Source organism: Cydia splendana, chromosome 1, assembly GCF_910591565.1.
Source record: "Cydia splendana chromosome 1, ilCydSple1.2, whole genome shotgun sequence".
Lineage (NCBI taxonomy): Eukaryota > Metazoa > Arthropoda > Insecta > Lepidoptera > Tortricidae > Cydia > Cydia splendana.
The window spans coordinates 24,477,327-24,498,913 of NC_085960.1; the positions used below are offsets into that span (position 1 = coordinate 24,477,327).

General features: G+C 37.5%; 3 protein-coding genes across 3 annotated transcripts in view; 1 reads left to right on the forward strand and 2 right to left on the reverse strand.

Moving 5' to 3' along the window:
- LOC134792197 (prolyl 4-hydroxylase subunit alpha-1) overlaps positions 1-6,009 on the reverse strand; it is a 28,683-nt gene extending 22,674 nt beyond the window's left edge. The window contains exon 1 of the mRNA XM_063763442.1: positions 5,853-6,009. The gene's annotated coding sequence lies outside the window, so the exon portion shown is untranslated. The remainder of the gene's footprint in view (positions 1-5,852) is intronic.
- Positions 6,010-6,258: 249 nt separating this feature from the next.
- On the forward strand, positions 6,259-8,884 carry LOC134792206 (DDB1- and CUL4-associated factor 13). Its single transcript, XM_063763454.1, has 5 exons — positions 6,259-6,412; positions 6,503-7,047; positions 7,285-7,451; positions 7,853-8,153; positions 8,609-8,884. The coding sequence occupies exons 1-5, from the start codon at positions 6,334-6,336 to the stop codon at positions 8,858-8,860; spliced, it is 1,344 nt and encodes a 447-aa protein (XP_063619524.1). The 5' UTR covers positions 6,259-6,333; the 3' UTR covers positions 8,861-8,884.
- A 2,438-nt stretch (positions 8,885-11,322) lies between these two features.
- LOC134797566 (kelch domain-containing protein 3) lies at positions 11,323-18,963 on the reverse strand. Its single transcript, XM_063769857.1, has 5 exons — positions 18,591-18,963; positions 16,770-17,235; positions 16,231-16,426; positions 12,282-12,458; positions 11,323-11,595 (listed from the first exon to the last, which is right to left on the reverse strand). Exons 1-5 carry the CDS (start codon positions 18,831-18,833, stop codon positions 11,532-11,534), a joined length of 1,146 nt encoding a protein of 381 aa, XP_063625927.1. The 5' UTR covers positions 18,834-18,963; the 3' UTR covers positions 11,323-11,531.
- Positions 18,964-21,587: the final 2,624 nt, after the last annotated feature.

Here is a 21,587-nt window from a genome sequence, read left to right on the forward strand (position 1 = left end):
TATTAACTTTTAACAACATTTTTTGATATTGGCTACCGTTTACGAGTTATTTACGAAAAACTAAAGAAAGGGACCTTAGAAGTGATTATAATTAACTTTCCCGCGTTAATTTCTCTTTAAATATTGTTCCTAGCGAAAAATTGTATGGAATTTTTCTTGTAGGCAATTTTATGCAGATTACTTATCTAAAGTAAAGTAAAGTAAAGTAAATCTTTATTTCAGTACATATATGAGATTGAGCATAAGTATTAGACATAAGGCGTAAGCAGGTACTCGAATAACATAAACCAAGAGTAGATTATACATGGTTCCTACACTAGGCAGTGCCTGTCCTGTAGGTAGCCGACACAGTTACGAGTATTCAAACGACAAGTAGCGCGATAGTTAACACAATCAGACATAGATTATTGTAGGTCATAATTACTATAAAACTAAGCTTATTTAAATAATTTACACATAAATCAATTTATCCTATCATGCTGCGAGGTTAAATATTATATTTACAGTTTGAGCTTAGTAATTTGTAGCGAAATGCAGGTGTGTATGTATACGTGAGTGTGCAAGTGAAGGGGGAGTTTGTTTGTATGTATGTTATGTTTGTGTATAAGTAAATAAACTAGTCCATGTGTTTATCCTCGGTATTTCTTCTATTTCCTCGTAAGATAGCGTATTGAGCCATGTTTTGAGTTTGCGTTTTAGTTCTGCGATTGAGCAATCTTTAAAACTAACTGTTGCACTAACTTTGTTGTAGATGTAAGGTTGGAGAAATACTATAAATCTCTTAGCGAATGCTGTTTTAACTGTTGGGATGGGAATTTTATACTTTCGTTTTTGCATTATAGCTGAGAGATCTGATGATCCAAGAACTCGAGCGTGTTCGTTCAGCACTACCCGCATAATAAACAAACTACGAACGTTTAGTACATCCATATCCCCATACACTTGTTTGGTTGGGTACAAGACTGACTTCTTAAGAATAACTTTTAGTACCGCACGTTGAGCTCTTTCTAACATAATCATAGCTGTTTTAGCAGCCCCACCCCAAGCAGTTATGCAATAAGACAAAATCGGTTGGCAGATACTAACATAAACAGTGCTAAGAAGCTTTTTATCAGCGGAATTGCGCAGGTTCTTAAATATATATATTAATTTACGTATACGATTGGCAGTGAGTAGTATGTGTTGTTGAAAGTCAAGCTTTTCGTCAAATGTAACGCCAAGATATTTTACCGTTTTGGCCCGACTGATATGCTCACAACTACAGTTTGGAATTTGCGACCCGAATGGGCTGCATCTATGTATCACGATATCCGGCAAGCTAGCAGGCGCGGAAGCTTTAGATTTATGAAAGCATACAAACTTAGACTTGTCAACATTTAAAGTAAGTAGGTTGTGTTGAAGCCTTTTGGCCACCACTGCCATTCCTTTCTCGGCGGATTTGACAACTTTACTCCACGTGTCTTCATGAAATAGAATGGCAGTGTCATCTGCGTAACATATGACGTCTGCCTGTTCAATGTTTGCATTAGCTATGTCATTCACGTATAAAATGAAGAGTGTGGGGCCCAAAATACTGCCTTGCGGGACACCAAAATCTAACTCTACCGCGCCGCTCACATCTTTGCCTATCTTTAGTCTCTGGGTCCGACAGGTCAAATAACTCTGAAACCAGCTTAGGGCGTTTCCCCTTACCCCACATAGCTCCAGCTTTTTTAAAAGTATAGGGACCGAAACCGCGTCAAACGCCTTCGCGAGGTCCAAGAATACTCCCAAGCAGGCCTTACCGTTATCTAAGTATCCTGAGATGAGCTTGGTCATGAGCTCTACAGCGTCAGCAGTCGACCTCTTTGCTCGGAATCCATATTGGTGTTCAGAAAGGATGTTATTTTTTTCTAAGTAACTTACTAAGCGCCTGTTCACCACTTTCTCTAAGATTTTAGAAAAGGCTCCCAGCAAAGAGATCGGTCTGTAGTTGCTAGGATTAGATTTAGCACCTGATTTGTGGATAGGAACAACAGCAGATACCTTCCACTCTTCAGGAAAAACTCCTTCAGATAGGCTGAGATTAAAAATATGAGTGAGAGGTACCGCTATTATACTCTTGAGAACCTTAAGTAAGCGGTTTGTTACCCCATCAATGCCCGGTGCACTGTCTGTTTTTAAACCGTTGATGAGGGATTTTACTTCATCTACGTCGGTAGGATACAGGAATATAGATTGAGCAGAAGATACCTGGACCGAAGTCTTACTAGCTAAATTTTCCTGCGTGCTATTGAGTGACGTTAATATATTACCAGCAAGACATCGGCCCACACTCGAGAAGTATTCATTGCAGTGGTCTAGAGATTCAGTTACTGAGTTCTTAATGAGTGTGAGTTCCAGAGGTATTTTAGCAGTTTTCCTGGTATACGTAATAGTTTTAATAGTATTCCAAAGCTTTTTTGGGTCATTTTTGCTTTTTTCCAGCTCTAGCGATTCGTATTTGTATTTTAACTTCTTTATTAAATTATTATAAAAGTTTTTGTATCGAGTATATATCATCTTTAGGCTTTCATCGTTAGGGTTGTTACGGCATTTTGCATGCAGACGATCTCGGTGCTTGGAACATCTAATTAGACCCGGAGTCATCCATGGTTTGATAGCGAATTTGGAACGACTAACAGTAACCTCTTTAGTGTGTTTGTGAATGACACTGCAGAACAACTCATTAAAAGCTTGAACCGAATCAATTACAGAGATCGAACTTGTCACGCGACTCCAGTCCAATCGTTTTAGTTCGTCCTCAACGGAGGCAAAATCTATTTTGTTGGACTGACGTCGTTTTTGGACCGGATGCGCTATTCTAGTTTTTATTCCTGCAATCACCATATCGTGATCAGTGACGTTTGACTTACATACTACCGACGAAGCATGATAACGAGATGAAACGTGGATGTGGTCTAAGCAAGCGGCACCTCTAGTAGGTTCATTTACAGTCGGGATAAGATTGAGTTCCGCGAGTGAGCACAGATAATTTGTGCGAGTAGTAAGTTGATTTGAGTCTACTGATAGAGTATCGATATTTATGTCCCCGGCTACTATCTTACAATGCGATGTTTTGATGGATGTGATTACTGATGCAATCGAATTAATGAAGACTGAAGTGTCAGGAAAGGACGGAGAGCGGTATATAGCAACAACACTAAAATTATTCTTCACTGTCACCAACAGACAATCAGCTTCATCAACCTTTGGCTCTGTTGCTTGCGCAGGCCATTTATTGTGCACATAGACTACAACACCTCCCGCTTTATTAGTGACTTTTTGAGTCCTAAAAGATTGATAGCCATCTATTTGTGGTATGATTGAACAATCGTGAATCCAGCATTCCGTTAGGACTATTACGTCAATAGTCATATTAAGTCTTAGTAAAAGAACTAAAAACTGATCAAAGTTTTTCTGCAAACTCCTAATGTTTAAGGTAATAATTTTGACATTAAAACGGCTATCTATAACGGTATTACAGAGCTCTGGGAGTTCTACAGAAAGGCAAGTTGGTTCCTGCGAATCAAGGTCACGCAAAATTTCTGACTTACTCGTTATAAATATAATAAACAAACTTTAATATGCGATTTTATTCCGACGTTAACGTTAACTTGCCTTCGACGTTTCGAGGAGCAGTTGGATATGCTATGCGAGTAGAGGTTGAATGCTGGACTAGTTATGTGTGTGTGTAGAGAGATGTATGTGTGTATGAAACTTATATCTAGTAATGTTTGTACATTTAGTGTTCTATATGTCCATTCCATCAGCCAACTGGGTGTTTTGAGGATCTTCGCTCGGTTCCTTGCTGGGGATGGTGGGTGTTGGTCCTGGTCCATTGAGGATGCGAGTAATGTCGGCATGAGTTCTAACATTAATGGCCGCTGCTCCTTTTCCTCTTCCTTCGCACTTCTTGACAAAAATTTTCCCCCCAGTCGTCCAGCAAAACTTATACCCAGCCTTTTCTTTAAATTGTATCCGACATTCACGAAATAAAGTTCTCTGTTCACGGGTTAGCCGTTCGTTGAAGTAGATGGTTCTTAAAGGTCCCTCAAGGTTGATGTCCTTAGTAGTTAAGCGCTTGGATTTCGCTAACTTTAGGAATTGATCGCGAGTGTTGCGTCGGCTAAATCTGACCACCAGCGGGCGAGGTTGGTTGTTGGGGCCATTATGTTGTTGCCCTACGCGGGACAAGAAGTCAATGTCCGAGTCCGAAAGTTTCATGCCTGCCATCGCAGCCAATGTTAGGAATGAATGGTGCGGGTTTTCTCCCGTTACTTCGCTTAGCCCTTGGATCTCAATGTCGTTTCTCAGCATAGCTTGGGAATGTGATTTAAGCTGCTCCTGCAGTAATTCATTTTCCGCTTTGAGTTCCGATACAATAGCAGCTTGATCTTCAACCGCTTTTATCCGGGAGTCGTATGTGGCGAGGGTATTTACGTGAGTAGAAAACTGTACTTGCAGGTTGTCGGTAATCATTTTTAGCTCTCCAACTACCTCCGCCTTTTCCTCGACGTTTAATAAGCGGGATTCAAGTGTGGACACGGTCGCACCAATGCTTTCGAGTCTATGCTCACACTTACGCACGGTTGTAATCGCTACATCCAGGTCCGAACGCATGCTATGGATGTCTTGCCTAAGCAGGGATATCTCTTCAGCCAGCTTTGTTAAAGGTGAGCCGGTTTCCGGTTCCGACGCTAAGTCCTCATCCGAAACGCCTGTGATTGTCCTGTCGGGGTACGTACCGGTGCCGGTCTGCTGGCCTCGTACAGGAGTGGCCGTGTTATCGCCACCTTTTTTTAGAGAGCACTGACAGTCCGGACAGTCTCAATCTAGTAGAACATTTTTGGCTATGAGCCACCGTTTAAGAGTTATTTACGAAAAACTTAAAAAAGGGACCTTTAATATCAAATATCTCACTTCCAGTCAAGAATTCGATTGAGCAACCGGCAAAATCGGATTCAGCGGGGTCTAATTAGGTTAAAAAACCCGGTTGCCAAAAAGTAATATGATTTGCCAGTTGAAATCGAATTGTACAAAAATAAGACCAGTCTAGAGTATGTAACATTTATTTCTGCATCTGGATGATTCAACTAGCAGTAGGTACTATCACAGAAATTCCATACTGCCAGGTCAGGAGGGGCATTGAGAAGTGCATTTTTTATATGCAATAATATACAGAAAAATGCGGAATTTACGTCAAAATTTATTTACATTATCCTGAGAATGCAGACATATTAATCCTACATACAAATTTCTTTATGAGCAAAATATTTTTTATTGTTCCCCGGTTAGGGCTTTTAAATGTTTTAAGTTAAACAATGTTAAGCCCATCAAATAAAGGAGCCCTTTATATATAAATTATTTGTCAAGAAAACATACATCTCTAGGCAAAGCTAATAACAAGATATGCTTTCTTCCACTAAAGCATAAATAAATAAATAAAACATATCACAACTAACAACTAAAGTTGTGTTAGTGTGTTAAGTAGGTACATTGACATCCACCCACATCCCACATGCCCATGCCATATCTTAGGAAGCTTTAAGTACCTTAAGTATATAATATGTTTTACAATATGTAATAACATAAGTAATTTGTGTATTTACCCATTACCACACAGATGAACAATTCCGGTTTAATGATTTACAAATACAAGATAAAAATAGGACTAATCTATTATTTTGAATACCTAGTAATCTAGAGAACTTTGGTTAAAATAATGTAGGTACGAGCTTAACTTCTGCGTCTACGTTTATCTTGACCGGAATATAGACGGAAGGGGGTCACTATACTCACTATTACCATCTATCTCATAAGTAATAACTTACCTGAATAAAACTAAAATGCCATAACAACCCGTTCGTTTTCTCAGTTAACTTTAGTTAAGTATTAACAGAGGAACGTCATAAAGTCTAGTTAAAGTAGTAGATCACGATAATATAAAAACACAGTGACGACGTACGTACACTACGGGTGACGATAATTCATTCACTGATGTTTTTTTTTTCACGTCTTCATTTCGTTTTTTTCCTATGGGAATATGACATTGACAGTAGTAGAGTCCTTAATGTGCAGCCAAACAATACATCACTAGATAATCGTTAAGGCTTCTACAGACCTTACAAGTTTCCCCGTTTGGCTAAATCGCCGGAAGCGCGATGCCATTAAAAAAAAATCGAATGACACTAATGTACTAATGACACTGACAGTTCATTGCAAAAGCGTGTCGCATTGGTCCTCATTGGTCGGTGATGTAAAAAAAACGATTATATTTGTTTTATTTTTAGTTAAACTGCAGGGATTCTTAACATGTCAAAAGTTAAAATAAAAGTTATTAGCCGAAACCCCGAGGATTACCTTCGAGCTACTAAAAGAGATATCCACAAATGTAAGGATTTATTATTTTTGGAGGTTATGTTATGTGCACAGCAAGATAATCTTTGATGTAAATAAATACGTTTTGTGTAATAATTTTCAGTACCAAGAAACTATGATCCTGCATTACATCCGCTAGAAGCACCACGCGAGTACGTTCGAGCTTTGAACGCAGTAAAGCTAGATAGAGTATTTGCCAAACCCTTTATAGGGAGTCTTGACGGTCATAGAGATGGAGTATCTTGCATGGCCAAACATCCCAGTAGGCTCGCGGTATTGGCCAGCGGCGCGTTTGACGGAGAAATACGAGTTTGGGACTTAGCTACTAGAAAATGTACAAGAAATTTTATTGCTCATGAAGGTTGGGTTAGAAGTATTTGCTACACTCCAAAGGGTACAACTTTTACTAGTGTTGGTGATGATAAAACTATAAAGACATGGAAAACTGAAGTCCTGGGTGAGGATGATGAAGATCCTATCAACACACTTTTGAGTGCCTCAGTTGTTTCGGGAATAACCCATCACAGACATAAACCCATATTTGCAACATGTGGAGAGCATTGTCAACTATGGGAGAATACTAGAAATGAGCCTATTAAAATCTTTAAATGGGGAGTTGACAGTCTTCATCATGTTGCATTCAACCAGGTAAGAAATTACATGTACAACAGTAAAAACAAATAATAATTTATTGGTAACTTTGTTAATATCAGGTTAATTGCACTAAATATCATATATGCACGAAAAAAAATTAAAATATAATAAAATTTTAATGCATACATATTGATTTTGTAGGTCATGTTGTAGTGATTCCATAATTAGCCTGCTGGCCTTTTATTTACGTTTTGCACAACAAACAGCAATCTATATTGATATTTATTTCAGGTAGAAACAAACATTTTAGCATCATGTGCTAGTGACCGGAGTGTGATTTTGTATGACTGCCGTGAAACCGGGCCCCTGAGGAGGGTGGTGATGGAGCTGCGGCCTAATGCACTCTCCTGGAACCCCATGGAAGCCTTCATATTCACTGTCGCCAATGAAGATTATAAGTAAGCCAATGCCCTTAATTTTTCATATAACTTTTTCTGTCTATATACAAGCAAGGGATTTGGAAATGTGTCCATACATGATATATCAATCCATAAACTACTGTTCATTAATTATAATTTTAGAATATTTTTTAACTAATCCATCATATTATGTAAAAAGTAATTACTTAAATAATAAATCCATACCATTAGTATGGTAACCATACAACTTATTTCTACTGACTTACTATAACTTGTTGATGTACTTGACACCACAACTCGGACTAATTGTTACTTTTCATAAATTTTGCATGGTTCTGAAGGTCCTTTTTGCAAACTCACCCTTTTGCTTATGTTATCACAGACCGGTTAACTAGGTTTAGACAGGGTTAGGATTACCACAATTAATAATTATCTTTCAGTTTGTACACATTTGACATCAGAAAACTAAAACAACCCATAAATGTCCACATGGATCACACCTCAGCAGTAGTAGATGTCGACTATTCTCCGACAGGCAGGGAATTTGTTGCGGGCAGTTACGACAAAACTGTGAGGATATTTGAAAGTCTGAAGGGTCACTCTAGAGATGTATACCACACTAAGAGAATGCAGAGACTGACTTGTGTAAAGTGGTCCCTGGATGACAAATATGTGCTCACTGGATCAGACGAAATGAATATTAGGATGTGGAAAGCTAGAGCTTCGGAAAAGCTTGGTGTTGTAAGTAATCTCTACAAATATTTTAAATACAAAAGTAGCACTGTCAATTTGTTAAATAGGGCTTCAAAGGCTGATCCAATTTATATGAATACTATTTGATATGGAGATAGTATGTAGTTGGAGTCCCAGAAGAGGATTTAGTTAGTTTATATCACGGAAATCATCATTCTACAGTCTACACAGACAAAGTTGTGGGCTAAAGCTAGTTTATCATAATAATATATTCTTTTAAACAAGTATCTATCTTGAACTAAGTAACAAGGCCTTGAGTCAAAAGTGAAGTTAATGTAAGTGATGAAAAAAAATTAAAAATTCTTGGCTGTTTTTGTCTGCATCTTTGCACACCAAAAGTAACTTCAAAAATTATTCATCTGGAGTAAAATCAATTACACACATGCTTACATTTATGACTATCGTATTTTTAAAATTAATAATTTGTAATATTTTAATTACAGTTGAAACCCCGCGAGCGTACAGCCCTGAACTACTCGGAAGCTCTGAAAGAGAAATTCGCCAACCACCCCCAAATCCGGCGTATAGCGCGCCACAGGCACGTTCCGAAGCACATCCTCAACGCACAGAAGGAGATCAAGACTATTAGAGAGAAGGGCAAGAGGAAGGAGGCTAACCGCCGCGCGCACAGCAAGCCAGGGACTGTGCCGCACGTACCAGAACGCAAGAAACACATTGTTAAGGAGGATGAATAAAATACTGTATTTATGAATTCCAGATTCTCTTGTTTGATTTATAGTTAGAGCACAGAATAGGTAGGTACAGTACGGGAAAGGAATTTAATTTCTGTCATTTTATGAGACCCATTTCATATTGATTGTCACTGTGACAAGGTACTAAATGGTACGGAAATTAAATTACTTGACTGCACTATAGCAAATTTAATAGTACATACCAGTATACAGAATATACACTCTCTAGCAAAACACCTCAGGAAAACATCAATGGTTCATGTTAAACAGTAGAAAAAAAAAACTTAAAAATGTCACATACGATTTTATTGACAAATGAGTAGGTATAAAAGATCTTTCATACAATCTATTGCTTTTGAAATAATAAGGTATATACTACCTAAAACAAATCATATTTAGTGTGCAGTTGAAGAAAGCAATGATTTGTCAATTTTCGACTTAATTCCAATGCTGGCAAGGTTGAAATCACAAGATTTTACTTTCCGCGACAGATTTGTAAATTCGAAGGTACGCAATTTAGGGCGATTACAGACTAGCGTTTTATACGAGCGTATAGGCCCCGTGCATGAACTATAGGCAAATATAGCGCAGCATAGGAGCCATCACCATCAGATTTTTGGCGCGAGGCGTAAATGTGTCGTTTATGCTTCCGATATAGCCCACAAGATGGCAGAACCTACGACGCACAAGGAAACGTACCGACGAGAACGGTAGATGCACTTGCTTTGGCAATGTACATATACACATGTTTCCAATTCAGGCCACAAGATGGTAGACCCTCCAACGCGCACGGTCCCTATTGAAGAGCGGCGTACGCGCGTGTAAGCTCATATAGAAGACCAAATGTAAGGGAAAAGTAGCGCGCGCGTAAGCTCGTAAAAACCAAATGTAGGGAAATGTAACACGTGTAAGCTTGTACCGCCTTTTTCCTCTTAGGGAGCTTGTGATGACCCACGTTTCTATTGACCCCAGTTTTCCTACTATTTGTATTAGAGTCGGTGCGGAAAGAGAAGAGTCTTGAAATGTAAGGGAACCCATACATTCTACGATTCTTCTCGTCATTCCGCACAGTCTTTAGCACGTATATGTCTGTATTAAACAAAAGGCTTCATTTTATGTTCCTCAGGTTTTCGTGAATTTGATCACCCTAATCGCGATTTCTCGTTATAGGTGCTATTTATTTAGGATCAGTAAACCTAATATCTACTACACATAGATCGTTATGACGTAATTTAGGCAGTAACATCTATTCTAACTCTCGCATGTCATTCAATCATCCTTTAAATCAATAATAAAAATAAAATAATAATTTAGATAAAGATATTCATAATCTTTAATATAATACAGGAAGGAAATGTCGTTCTGTTACGGTTATTTTGCGATTTGTTAAGGCAGTGAAGTTGTAGTTACAAAATGTAGTATTACTAAACAGTTCTACACTATGTAGCCTCATACTAGAAAAAAGTTACTATTGCACGAGTGAGTATAAAATAACGCCAGGAAACTTTATACTAGACCGAGGACGCCCTGACGTAAATGCGTGACTTGCATTCATCTGATAAGACTAGATTAGACCAAACTTCAAGATCCACAAAAATGTCTTAAGTTCCGGTGTAGGTACATAATATAATCGCTTTTTTTGTTAATTTATCTAGATTGTAAATATACCTATTTTTTATTTTCAACAAATACGACGTGAATGACAAGTAAAACACTTAAGTTTACGAACATTAGGCTCTGACTTGAGTATGAAGCTCGCATAATAGTAATGTCAAGGCTCTGGATTAATAAATACATTACAATTCAGACACACAGAACATACATAAATCTAAATGGACACTGCAAATACCCATTGCGACTTTATCACGTTCATACCCTATTGACGTAGGTAGATACATGTCGCCATCAGATATATCGGAGCGGCCAAGGTACTAAAAAATATCTGAACACGCACTCTAACGCCTTGACAATAGAGGCGTGTTCAGATATTTGTGAGCACCTTGGCCGCTTCGATATATCTGACGGCGATTGTAACTACTGTAAAGTTTTGTAGTAATGCGCCAATATTACCTGATTCTATTTTTTTATAAAACGATTTTTTCAATCAACGTCAATAAAAAAATTAATAGGACCATCGCAAATGTATAAATTATCTTATCAACCGCAACATCATTTAAAATGAATCTGAATCTCTGCAGACAGACACTCAATTTGTTAATTTAAGTTTTATTCCTTTCTTACAAATACATAAGTCAAAATGACAGATTAAGACAAACAATAGCTTATTGAGGTCTTAGCAGGTATATGAATAACGTGAATAGACTTTATATGCAAGGTAGAGTTAGACTGCAACGATTTTAATAGCACACGCAGTGCAAGTGTTATTTAAAACGTCAAACTTCTATGAAATTATGACGTGTAATTAACACTTACACTGCGTATGCTATCAAAATCGTTGCAGACTTTTCTTGATCCAACTCTAGGTGTTTGCGTAGTCTACTTATATTACATGTGTGTTCAGGTAAAGCTTTGACAAAAGTACTAATTAAAGACACACAAATAAGTACGATAGAGTTGCACTTGCACTACATGCGCCTATTATGAAGTATTCGGCAACGTCAGCTATCACAGCGCATGTACTGGCTGAACAGCAAGCACATGCACTGCTTCGAGTTCAGCCCGCTTGGTTGATGGATCTGCTGATGCGGTTCGGCTGCGACATGCTTCGGATGTCCATACTGAAAGGAAATTGTATCATTTTCAATCATTTGGTGGGCGCAAACTGTATAAATTTCTTTGACATGGCAGTTGCCATTATTTATTTATGGAGTTCCATACAATTGACGCACAAATTTTTAAGAATTTTAAGTTGAGGAAGCGAGTCGTGTAAGCCTTGCCGGGCGTGTGGACGCGAGGGTCAAGCGGGACTCCTCTACGACTCCAAGAACTTCGTCCGCCTAATAATAAGAGTTCATATAAAAAATCCAAAAAACACTAAGTTAAACAAAAAAGCGAAAAACGTCATCCGATCACCCTGAGTTACATAAGTAGCCTGTTATTACATGTGTTTATGTTAATTATGTAGGGCTGTATTAAGGAATTAAATCGCTGAAAGCTTTCTTTATGAGTTGGCTTATTGGAGAAGCCTTCTAAGGCCCACAGAAAAAATTGACTTGAATTAGTATTATGGACCTTGTCACAGAATAAATAATAGTACTAGGTACAGAAAACTCACTCTCTAACAAAACGCGTCTGTTACGATCAGGACAGATATGGCCGCTAGGTGGCGACAGCGCCACGCGCGGCTTATGGCTAGCCACCAAAATTGGTGTGGAACGGATGTACTTTTAGCTACCTGTAGCAAAGCGACGAAATCGCGGAGTGAGCCACGCCTGACCTTGTCTGAAACTAGCGTCATACTTACATAATGTGGCGTGGTAACACGCTCTGGTCCAGGTTGTGTTCCAGAACTTTGAGTATACAGAGTGTCTTGAGCGTCGGTGAGTAGTCTAGGATATGCAGGTCGTTGTTGTCCAGTAGCAGCTCGAGGCTGTCGTCTTCGGAGACAGGCCGGAGGGGAACGTTTTTCGCCGGTTGCGGACTGAAAACAAATAAACTTCGATTGAAATTGGTAACATAGACATCGAGTCATGCGACTATGGATAATTTCCAATTAATCCCACAAATCTTCTTGTGCAGGTCACGACCCCTGAACTGTATTGAAAGGTATTGGTAAAAATTGTCTATATTGGAAAAAATTGTACTCAAACGTGCGGTTCATTAATTTATTAAGGCCGAAAAGATCGCGTGAGAAGGCGTCACGCGAGTTAAGTTCGTGCTTCTATGCAAATGACTAGCCATTGTTATATTATGTCACATAATTAGGTACAACATTATTTTTTCTCGTCTAATCTTTCCTCGCCAACTCTAAAAGGTCTCATAAAGGCAAAGGTTATTAACACTGTGCCTCTACCTATAATTTCTTCACCACTGGCACTTACGGTAGGCCTGGTCCACATTCCGTGTCATTCTATGGAACTTGCTAACTAGGGATTGCAAACCGGATTGATTTTCAATCCGGCCGGATCCGGCCGGATTTTGGCCTCAATCCGGCCGGATCCGGCCGGACCGGATCCGGTTAGGTATAAGGATATTAAAGTTAATTAAATGGCATATTTTTCAAGTTTTATGCGTTATATGAGAAACAAAGGGTATTTTTACAAATGTATTCATAAAACAACAATTTGAAGTTAATAAGAAATAACTTTTTAACAATAAAATAAATCTAAGTATTAAAAAGTGTCACGTAGTCAATCTCAATTTAAAAATAAAATATGATTTATTATTTTTATTATATTTAATCACTCACATTCTGCTCAAATTTATACGTTTACAATAAAAATATAAATTTGATTAGATTCCAAAGCCTGTTAATGGGATAATTATGGGATGGGAAATGGAACTCCTTGAAAGGACAAGTTTTCGTAACTGTTCTTTGATGGAATTATTTGTAACGCTGACATCCATTCTAGTAACAAGATATTTTACTTTTAACCAAAATTGTATGAAATGCATTCTAATATTATCTTGCTTTCATTTTATATCCGTGAAAATAGTTTTATAGCCTAAATAAATAAATAATACATGAATAAATGTTTGGGGACAATTTTATACAGATCGACCTACTCGTAGCCCCAAACCAAGCAAAGCTTGTAATATGGGTACTAGCTAGCTCTAGGTAGTACTACTTGGCGACGATATATATACGTATAGTATATTGATAAATACATGCTTATATAAGTAGAAAACACTCATAACTCAGGAACAAATATCTGTGTTCATCACACAAATAAATGCCCTTACCGGTATTCAAACCCAGGACCATCGGCTTCATAGTTCATAGGCAGGGTCACTGAATGGTCACTACTCACTAGGCCAGACCGGTCGTTACAAATACCTTCCAGGCATCTCCATCCTTTAATGTTTACTTCTAATTATTTAAGTAATCGTCGTATCGTGCCGATTCGTGCCACTAACATGAAAGAAGAGGAAATCCTCTTCTGTTCTCAATCATCGTCATATTAAATATCTTCTTATTTTACCAAATTTGAATTTTTTCATTCGTTCTTTATTCTGTTTAACTTCTTTCTTCTATCCGTCGCCTTTATCTCACTTAAAACGCGCAGTGGGTGCTGTGTGCGGTCTTTTTTTCTATTTTCCCGGATCCGGTCCGGATCCGGTGATTTCAACCGGATCCGGTAGCACCTAAAATGTGCCGGATCCGGCCGGATTACCGGATCCGCCGGACCGGATTGCAATCCCTATTGCTAACTATGTAAACAAACCGCCATATTGAAATTGTCACTGAATTATGATTTCAATATGGCGGTTACATATTAGCAATTATTTAGCAAGTTCCATAGAATTACACTTTACTTTCTATTGTCTAATTGTTATCATGGACGATTTTCATAATTTCTAGTACTATTTTATAAATAAAAAACCGACTACACAGAAAAAATGCCATTTAAATTATTTACAGCCACAGTGCATCCCATAACAATTACAAAATTAGTCCCTATATAGTTACTTATTTAATGTCAGCGTATTATTCTTTGAAGAAGTAGGCACCTAAATGTTTACTTTGAGATCTGCATGTTGATACCGATAACTACTGTATTCAATACGTCACCAAAGTTTATCTGTACTCTTTGTTTATTTTTTCATCAGATAAGAAAATTAATTTTGATTACAAATGTTAAATGAGAACCCATAAATACATGTAAGTACCTATACTCGTACCAAAAAGAATGGATAGTATAGAGGGGTCCTGTCATTGTCAATTTTGTAGTCACGGTACATTTACTGCCATCTATCGACACACGATTAAAACTTAAAATAAAATTGAAAATGTATAAAATAATCAAAATATGTTTACGGATAAATGATTCTTAATTTTTATTGTTCTATACTGACCCATGTTCCTTCACTGATATGTGTTAAAACTGTTAAATACCAAGCGGTGTCGTTAACGCCATCTAGCTGAGAATAGGCCAAAAGTAATGGCGCCATCTATTCGAGAATGACTTTTTCTTGGCCGTCCGAGGCACGTTTTTTTCTTAGACTTTATTTCTCTTATACGGAGTTATATGTATCTCTGCTCGTACTAAACACAATAAACGACATAATAAGTATATTCCTATAAATTAAGTCAAGGCCAGTACACAATCCACATAATTACATAATGATTAGCTTAATCATTTAAATACAACCGTTAACTAATAGTAAACATTACACGCAAGCGTAGTTTTTTACGTAAGTACTCGAATGTCTATCGTCACATTAACTTCCTAGTCGGTACCCTCAAGATCAATCACACACGTCAATACCTATCGTACCTAATATAAACATCGTATTTCCCGGTTGCATTAAAACTATAAAAAAAACTGAAAATAGTAATTCAGGACCAAAAAAAGTAAGACAATGTTGCCACTGCAATAATTTGTTTGTAAAATAGTAATTTCCTCTTTATAAATAAACACGCTAAGATAATTTATTTATTGGTAATTTTACTCCTACGATTTAAAAAAGTACTTTTATTTACTTACTTTTACATAAATACAAGACGCGCTAGTAAAAAGTGGCAACATTGTCTTACTTTTTTTGGTCTTGAGTTATGATGTTCAGTTTAGGAATTATTACCTACAAGTATCTAGTACGAGTATATGTATAACCTAAGGACTTACCGCCAACATCGAAAACGTTTTCTGCTATTCTATTGCTCTTATCGAGCGAAAAGGAGACAACGTTTTTAGATTTTTCGATAGAATCTGTCCGGAAAGAGAAGAGTCGTGAAATGTAGGGGAGCCCATACATTCTACAACTCTTCTCTTTCCGCACAGACCCTAGATAAAGTTTTTCGATTTTTCAACGTTGACGGTAGGCCCTCTGTGCTTATAGCCATTGCCAATGGCCCTCTTTTATTTTTACCCCTGACGCAAAAAAGGTGTTTAAGTTGAATGTTTGTACCTGTGTTCATCTGTGGCAGCAGCGTAGCTTCCAAACGGATGAGACAATTAGTGGGTTTTTTTAAATCGAAAGTCTTATCTTACGAGATAGTTCTCAGCTATATTTTGAGACTTTTTTATTTTCCGTCGAGAAATAATATTTTTGAAGTGAAAACTTCTTTAGCGGCGCTGTGCACTTTTTGTGACGGGGAAAAATGTTAAACTCGCGACAGCGTAAGACGGACACGTGACCTGATCGAAAAACTGTTACAATGTCATTGAGTTTTCACTTCTGCCGGCACTCCCGGAGTGCAACCCGTTGTTTTTTTATAAGATACCTACATATACATATACAAAAAAGGTTACCTGGTGCCTCCAAACAAGTACATTTTATCTTTAAGAATTAGGCAGGCCTGCCGCCTTCTCTTGCATGGGACCTGCCCGTTCACATGGACCAGTTCCCAGTGATTTTTCTTGATTGAATATCTGAAGAGATCATTGAAATGCATTTTTGTGTTGCCATTGTATCCTCCAAAGATGTACATGTAATCATCATGTATCCCTAAAATAAAATAAAATGGTTAAGTACAAGATTGTATAATGTGCTATTATGATAAAATGGACGATTTTTATAAAGAATCCTTTACTAGTATTCATCATAACCAGCCTATTCACTCCGTGCATGACTGTGGGCCCGCCCTAGTGGGTGTTGCCAAATATGAAGTATGAAGATGTTGTCCCATGAAAGTTCATATTTTCGCCACTTTACAATTTACAGTGTGTTAGCGTTGCTTTTATTTCCCCCACCACAAACTTCGCACATAGCAATATGTATCCCACTGCTGGGCATAGGTCTCCCCTCACTATGCAAGAGGGTTTATTCCATAGATACCAAACATACTTACATGCAGAATGACTGCGCCTGCCGCACGGCCATATTTTATTAGGATTCAATGCCACCCATGTGTCCGTTTTCGTGTCTAAATAGTACATTTGTGAACAATATATTTCTTGTTGTGAATTGTATGGGCTATTCAAGTCACCTCTCCCACCAAAGACATACATTCTATCTCCATGTGCCACGGCTGTATGAAAATCTCTATGGGATGGTGGGGTTCCTATTGCTTGTACAAACTGCCATTCAAATGTGTCCAAGTTTAAACAGTGCACTTCTTGTGAATACTGATCAGTAAGATATTCAAAACCTCCAAATATGTACATCTTATTGTTAATAATGCAAGCCGAGTGCCCGTCTTTAGCATATGGAATCCTCCCGGAGACGGTGGGCGTGCTCCATTCCAGTGTTCTCGTGTCAAAAACGGTGAGTATGTCGCAAGCCACTGCATTGTTTCTGCCTCCCCACATGAACACCTGCAAGAAAACAATTGTTACATAACAACTTCCTGCAATCTATTAAAAGTGGCACACAATTTCAATCTCACACAATTAATTTCAATCAACTGGAAAAAATAATAACTAAAAATATTACTAAAATTTTAAGTAATATATTTTCTCTAGGAATAATAAAGCACTTCTGTAGTGTAGAATAACGTAATAAGGCTTTTTAAAGACATACATATTAAATAAGTTTTAAAAATGAACTTGTTTCATAGATAGCTATGATTTGTCCGACTGAACTGTCATTTTAGTATCTCTGGGATACAAAAACAGAACTTTAGTCCAAGTTTAATATTCAGTTGTTAATATTATACATGATGATTTTTAATCGGTGATCAGGAACATTTTTTTCTAACTCAGTATTTGATGTAGATCACGTTGAAGTCATAATTACATGGAAACAAACTTGTTTTTTTATCATAATTTTAATTTTGAGCTCAATTTTATCATAAAATCCTTGTCACTCTACTAATCGGTATCTATGAGTTATAGCCTCTTTACAAACTTAATGGCAATTGATAATTTATGAGTAATACCTAACTTGTCATTGTCATTGTCATATGCATAAACAAAGTCATAGATCCGTCAAATTTCCCGCCATATCGATGGCACTTGAATCATAGTTACTTCATGTAGGATAACCATGTATTTAGTGGTTATTAGTTTTAATGATATTTTAACTTTTAATTAATTAAACAATGATATAATTGCGTGAGACCTAGCCTAATAAGTTTAATTTGGCCTAGATATTAATATTTTTCTACTCCTGATCACCAATTAAAAATCATTGTGTATATGTTTTTAACATATTCATGTATGAATTCACTCAATAATAAATGCAGCATCTTTAAGAATAAATACTCAAAACTGACAAATAAAGTTAAGTACTCATGTAAGTGCGTACAAATAAAAAAATATCTTATAAAACCCACATATGCATTGTAAATGTTATGCTAAAATGTTATTTGCATAGACAACACCTAGTAACCAACATATGCAAATTGGGTATAAACACAGAGCTCAAATGATGTTCTGTTTTATAAGTTTGCAAACATAAAGGGACCCTTTTTCAAAGGGGCCTCTATAAGGCGCTTTGCTAACTTCTTATAGAGGCGACGCGCACTAGGCCCCCATGGCCCCAGGGCTTCGTTTTAGATTATGTTAACAATTGATAGCTATTACACAAAAAAAAACTACTAGTTCACATAATCATTGGAATATTAACATGTTGAGTGACAACAATTGCTTCCATAAAAGTACCAGGAACTTTACAGTGCATGTGCAAAACTAAAATGTGTGTATACATTGAAAAAAAAAAGCTCACATACCTTTTCTCCATAAGCAACTGTTGTGTGTCCGTACCTCTGAAAAGGTACAACATCTGTTTTCTTATAGTTAACTGCTGACCACCGTAGAGTTTGTGTGTTCAAGACGTGAACAGGGATGGGGTCCCAATCCTTATATTCCTCGGTAGAACAGTAGCCACCAAAGGAAAGTATTTTTTCTCCTATGCAGACCGCCGCATGGTTAACGCGCCGCGGCCCGCCTTCAATGTGAGCCGTCCATTTCATGTTAGCTACCAATAGCGACTGCCGATTTAATCACTTCGTTTACTATTGTACTATTGATTTAGTTAAGAATTTTATGTAAATTAATACCTACGGCCAAAACTGCTGCTGACCTGACACTTGACAGTGACAATGACATGACATTGAAAGGGAGATATTTTCTTTAAGATGCGTTCATATGCTTTGCATACCTATGCAACTTATGCAAGCCAAGTTTTGCTATACTCCGTGCATTCTTATTTGCGTTATTTGACACATGTCACTCACAACAGCAATACAACGTAAAATGTCTAGCACATGGAAATTACAAAGGAAGACAAATGCACTGCGAACGTTTACGTTCTACGTCTTTTTTTTTAAATTTGGGGTTGGCCGAACACCACCGTTATGAATTGGTAGAGTCAGACCGTAAAAAGTCTGCAGCGATTTTGATAGCCCACGCAGTGCAAGTGTCATTTTAAACGTCAAAGTTCTATGAAATTGCGTGGGCTATCAAATCCGCTGTAGACTTTGTTTGGTGCGACTCTAGTCGTCGAAGTAAATCGATATGAATTTTTCATTTTTCATTTAATAAAAATAAGGAAAAGGTTGATAATTAACTGTAAATATGGATATATTTATCGTCACCTAAAGGCCCCAGTACACAATGGGCCATCGCCGGCCACTCCAAGGGACGCATTTATGCGTTAGAGGGAGCAAGTGATGTTGCTATCTCATTCTACCGCATGGCTGCGTCCCTTGGAGTGGCCGGCGATGGCCCATTGTATACTGGGGCCTTAACAGAGAACAAATTTGACACAGAAATAACATAAATAAACTTTAAAATATAGATCCCCAGTTCGTTTCGATTTTGACGATCGGTGCGAGCTACTCGGTCGGTGTATTAAATGCATTTACCTTGCGGGAAAACCATTTAATTCTAGCTTTATTTAAATCTCAAAGACGTGGTTCGATACGCTCGTCTGTTAGTGCTTTATGACTGTGGACAGTGTGGATTGTGGACTGGCTTGTCTTGTATTTGATTGAGTATTGACAGTGACAGTCAGTGCGAGTGATTTTGAATTTCTGTAGTTTCTGTACCTTCTGATCTGAGACAAATGCATTAATAAAAATAAAACATATTTAATTACATAATTGATATGGTTTTAGTGTGCACGCCTGCTATGAATAAAGTAAGTTTTAGTTACAGAATACATTAATATAACCCGCGGTTTTAGTAGCAAACGGTGGGAGAACTACTTTATTATGGGGGTAAGTACAATTTTAATACTGTGCCATATTTTCGGTTAAATTAGTCTGCTGGTCTAAGACTAACTTGGGCACCTAATTTAATTTGTCGGCACATGAAAATACACCTTAGGTATATGTGGGTAATCAAGTTATAGTAGTAATAGGTACTTGCCTATCGAGAGTATCGAGACACGCACGGCAGTGTGTCCGGCCAAGTTCCAAGAAAAAGCCGTACGATACTGCAGTGTGTATATTTACACGAACCCCTAAAACAAAGAGTAGTATAATATCCCTAAAACCCGTCCGAGTCATTTTTTCGACCCCCGTTACTATATTTCGATAACCACCTACTTACATTTAATTTATATAGGTAATGTGTAAGGTTACTTAAAAACTTCGGATTTCGGTAAAATGTCAGCCCATTTTCGTACAGTGTAAGCACATCCTATCTATCCGTGTTTTCCTCGGGCCTGTACTACGTACGTAGGCCATTGCCTAATGTATTTTTTTCATCAGCTACGTTGTAAATAGGCGTGATCTTTCAACGCCAGGCGGCGTCGGGCGTAGGGTTCCAATCATTTGTTATTATTTCTCTCACGCATCCGAGTTTTCCAACAAATTGTATTGTAACTGACAATATGACTGATTGTTGTTCGATTCAATACAAATGTTCCGCGTTGGAGACTGAACATTTTCGGATCTATAGATACGTTAGGTAGGTAGGTAAACGCACTACTAAAAGGCAATATCTGAAACATTTTTTGGTGTTTCAATCACTTATCTATTAGACTCTTGTTTCGCGATGTTTTTATAGCAACATGAATAAAATGCAAACCCGAATCAAGAAGGAAACGAAACTGAGTTTCGATTCTGCATAATGTAGGTAGGTACTGTAGCAGCATAGTGTACCTACAATACATACTGTAGGTGTAGCTACACGATTATTTGAATTGTCACATGTAAAAAAGTGTAATAGGTATAGGTACTTACATATTTTTTTATAAGTATATATGTACCTACTCACTTGTATATTCTCATAATATACGACACGGAGATTTCTTTTGACGCTTGCTCGGTCACTCCAGCCAGATACACCCCCTAGCTTCTTCTTAATAAGAAATTAAAAAAAGATTTAAGTAATTATTGAAAAAAGTAAATTGATGTACCATCAGCCGCAAAAGAGCAATGCAATTTCGCAGCTCACTGCACCTAGCTATTTATTAATTATAATCAGAACCACATATGTCTTGGCTAATACTGCTAATAGTATCACTAGCCAAGACCTAGTAGTTGTTCACTTTTAAACTTACTTGTTTTATATTTATACCAATATGCCGTTTGGAGGTTCCATAAGTACATATTCTTAATAACATTTCGTGCGTAATATTCGCGCCCCAGTGACACATCCTGACGTATAGAAAGCGTATTGGCGATGACGTCCTCGTCTATAAATCATAGCAATCGTCCGACCCGTCTGCCCCGCGACTTTCCTCGTTTTTTGTCTGACTTCTAAACCGTTAACGTGTG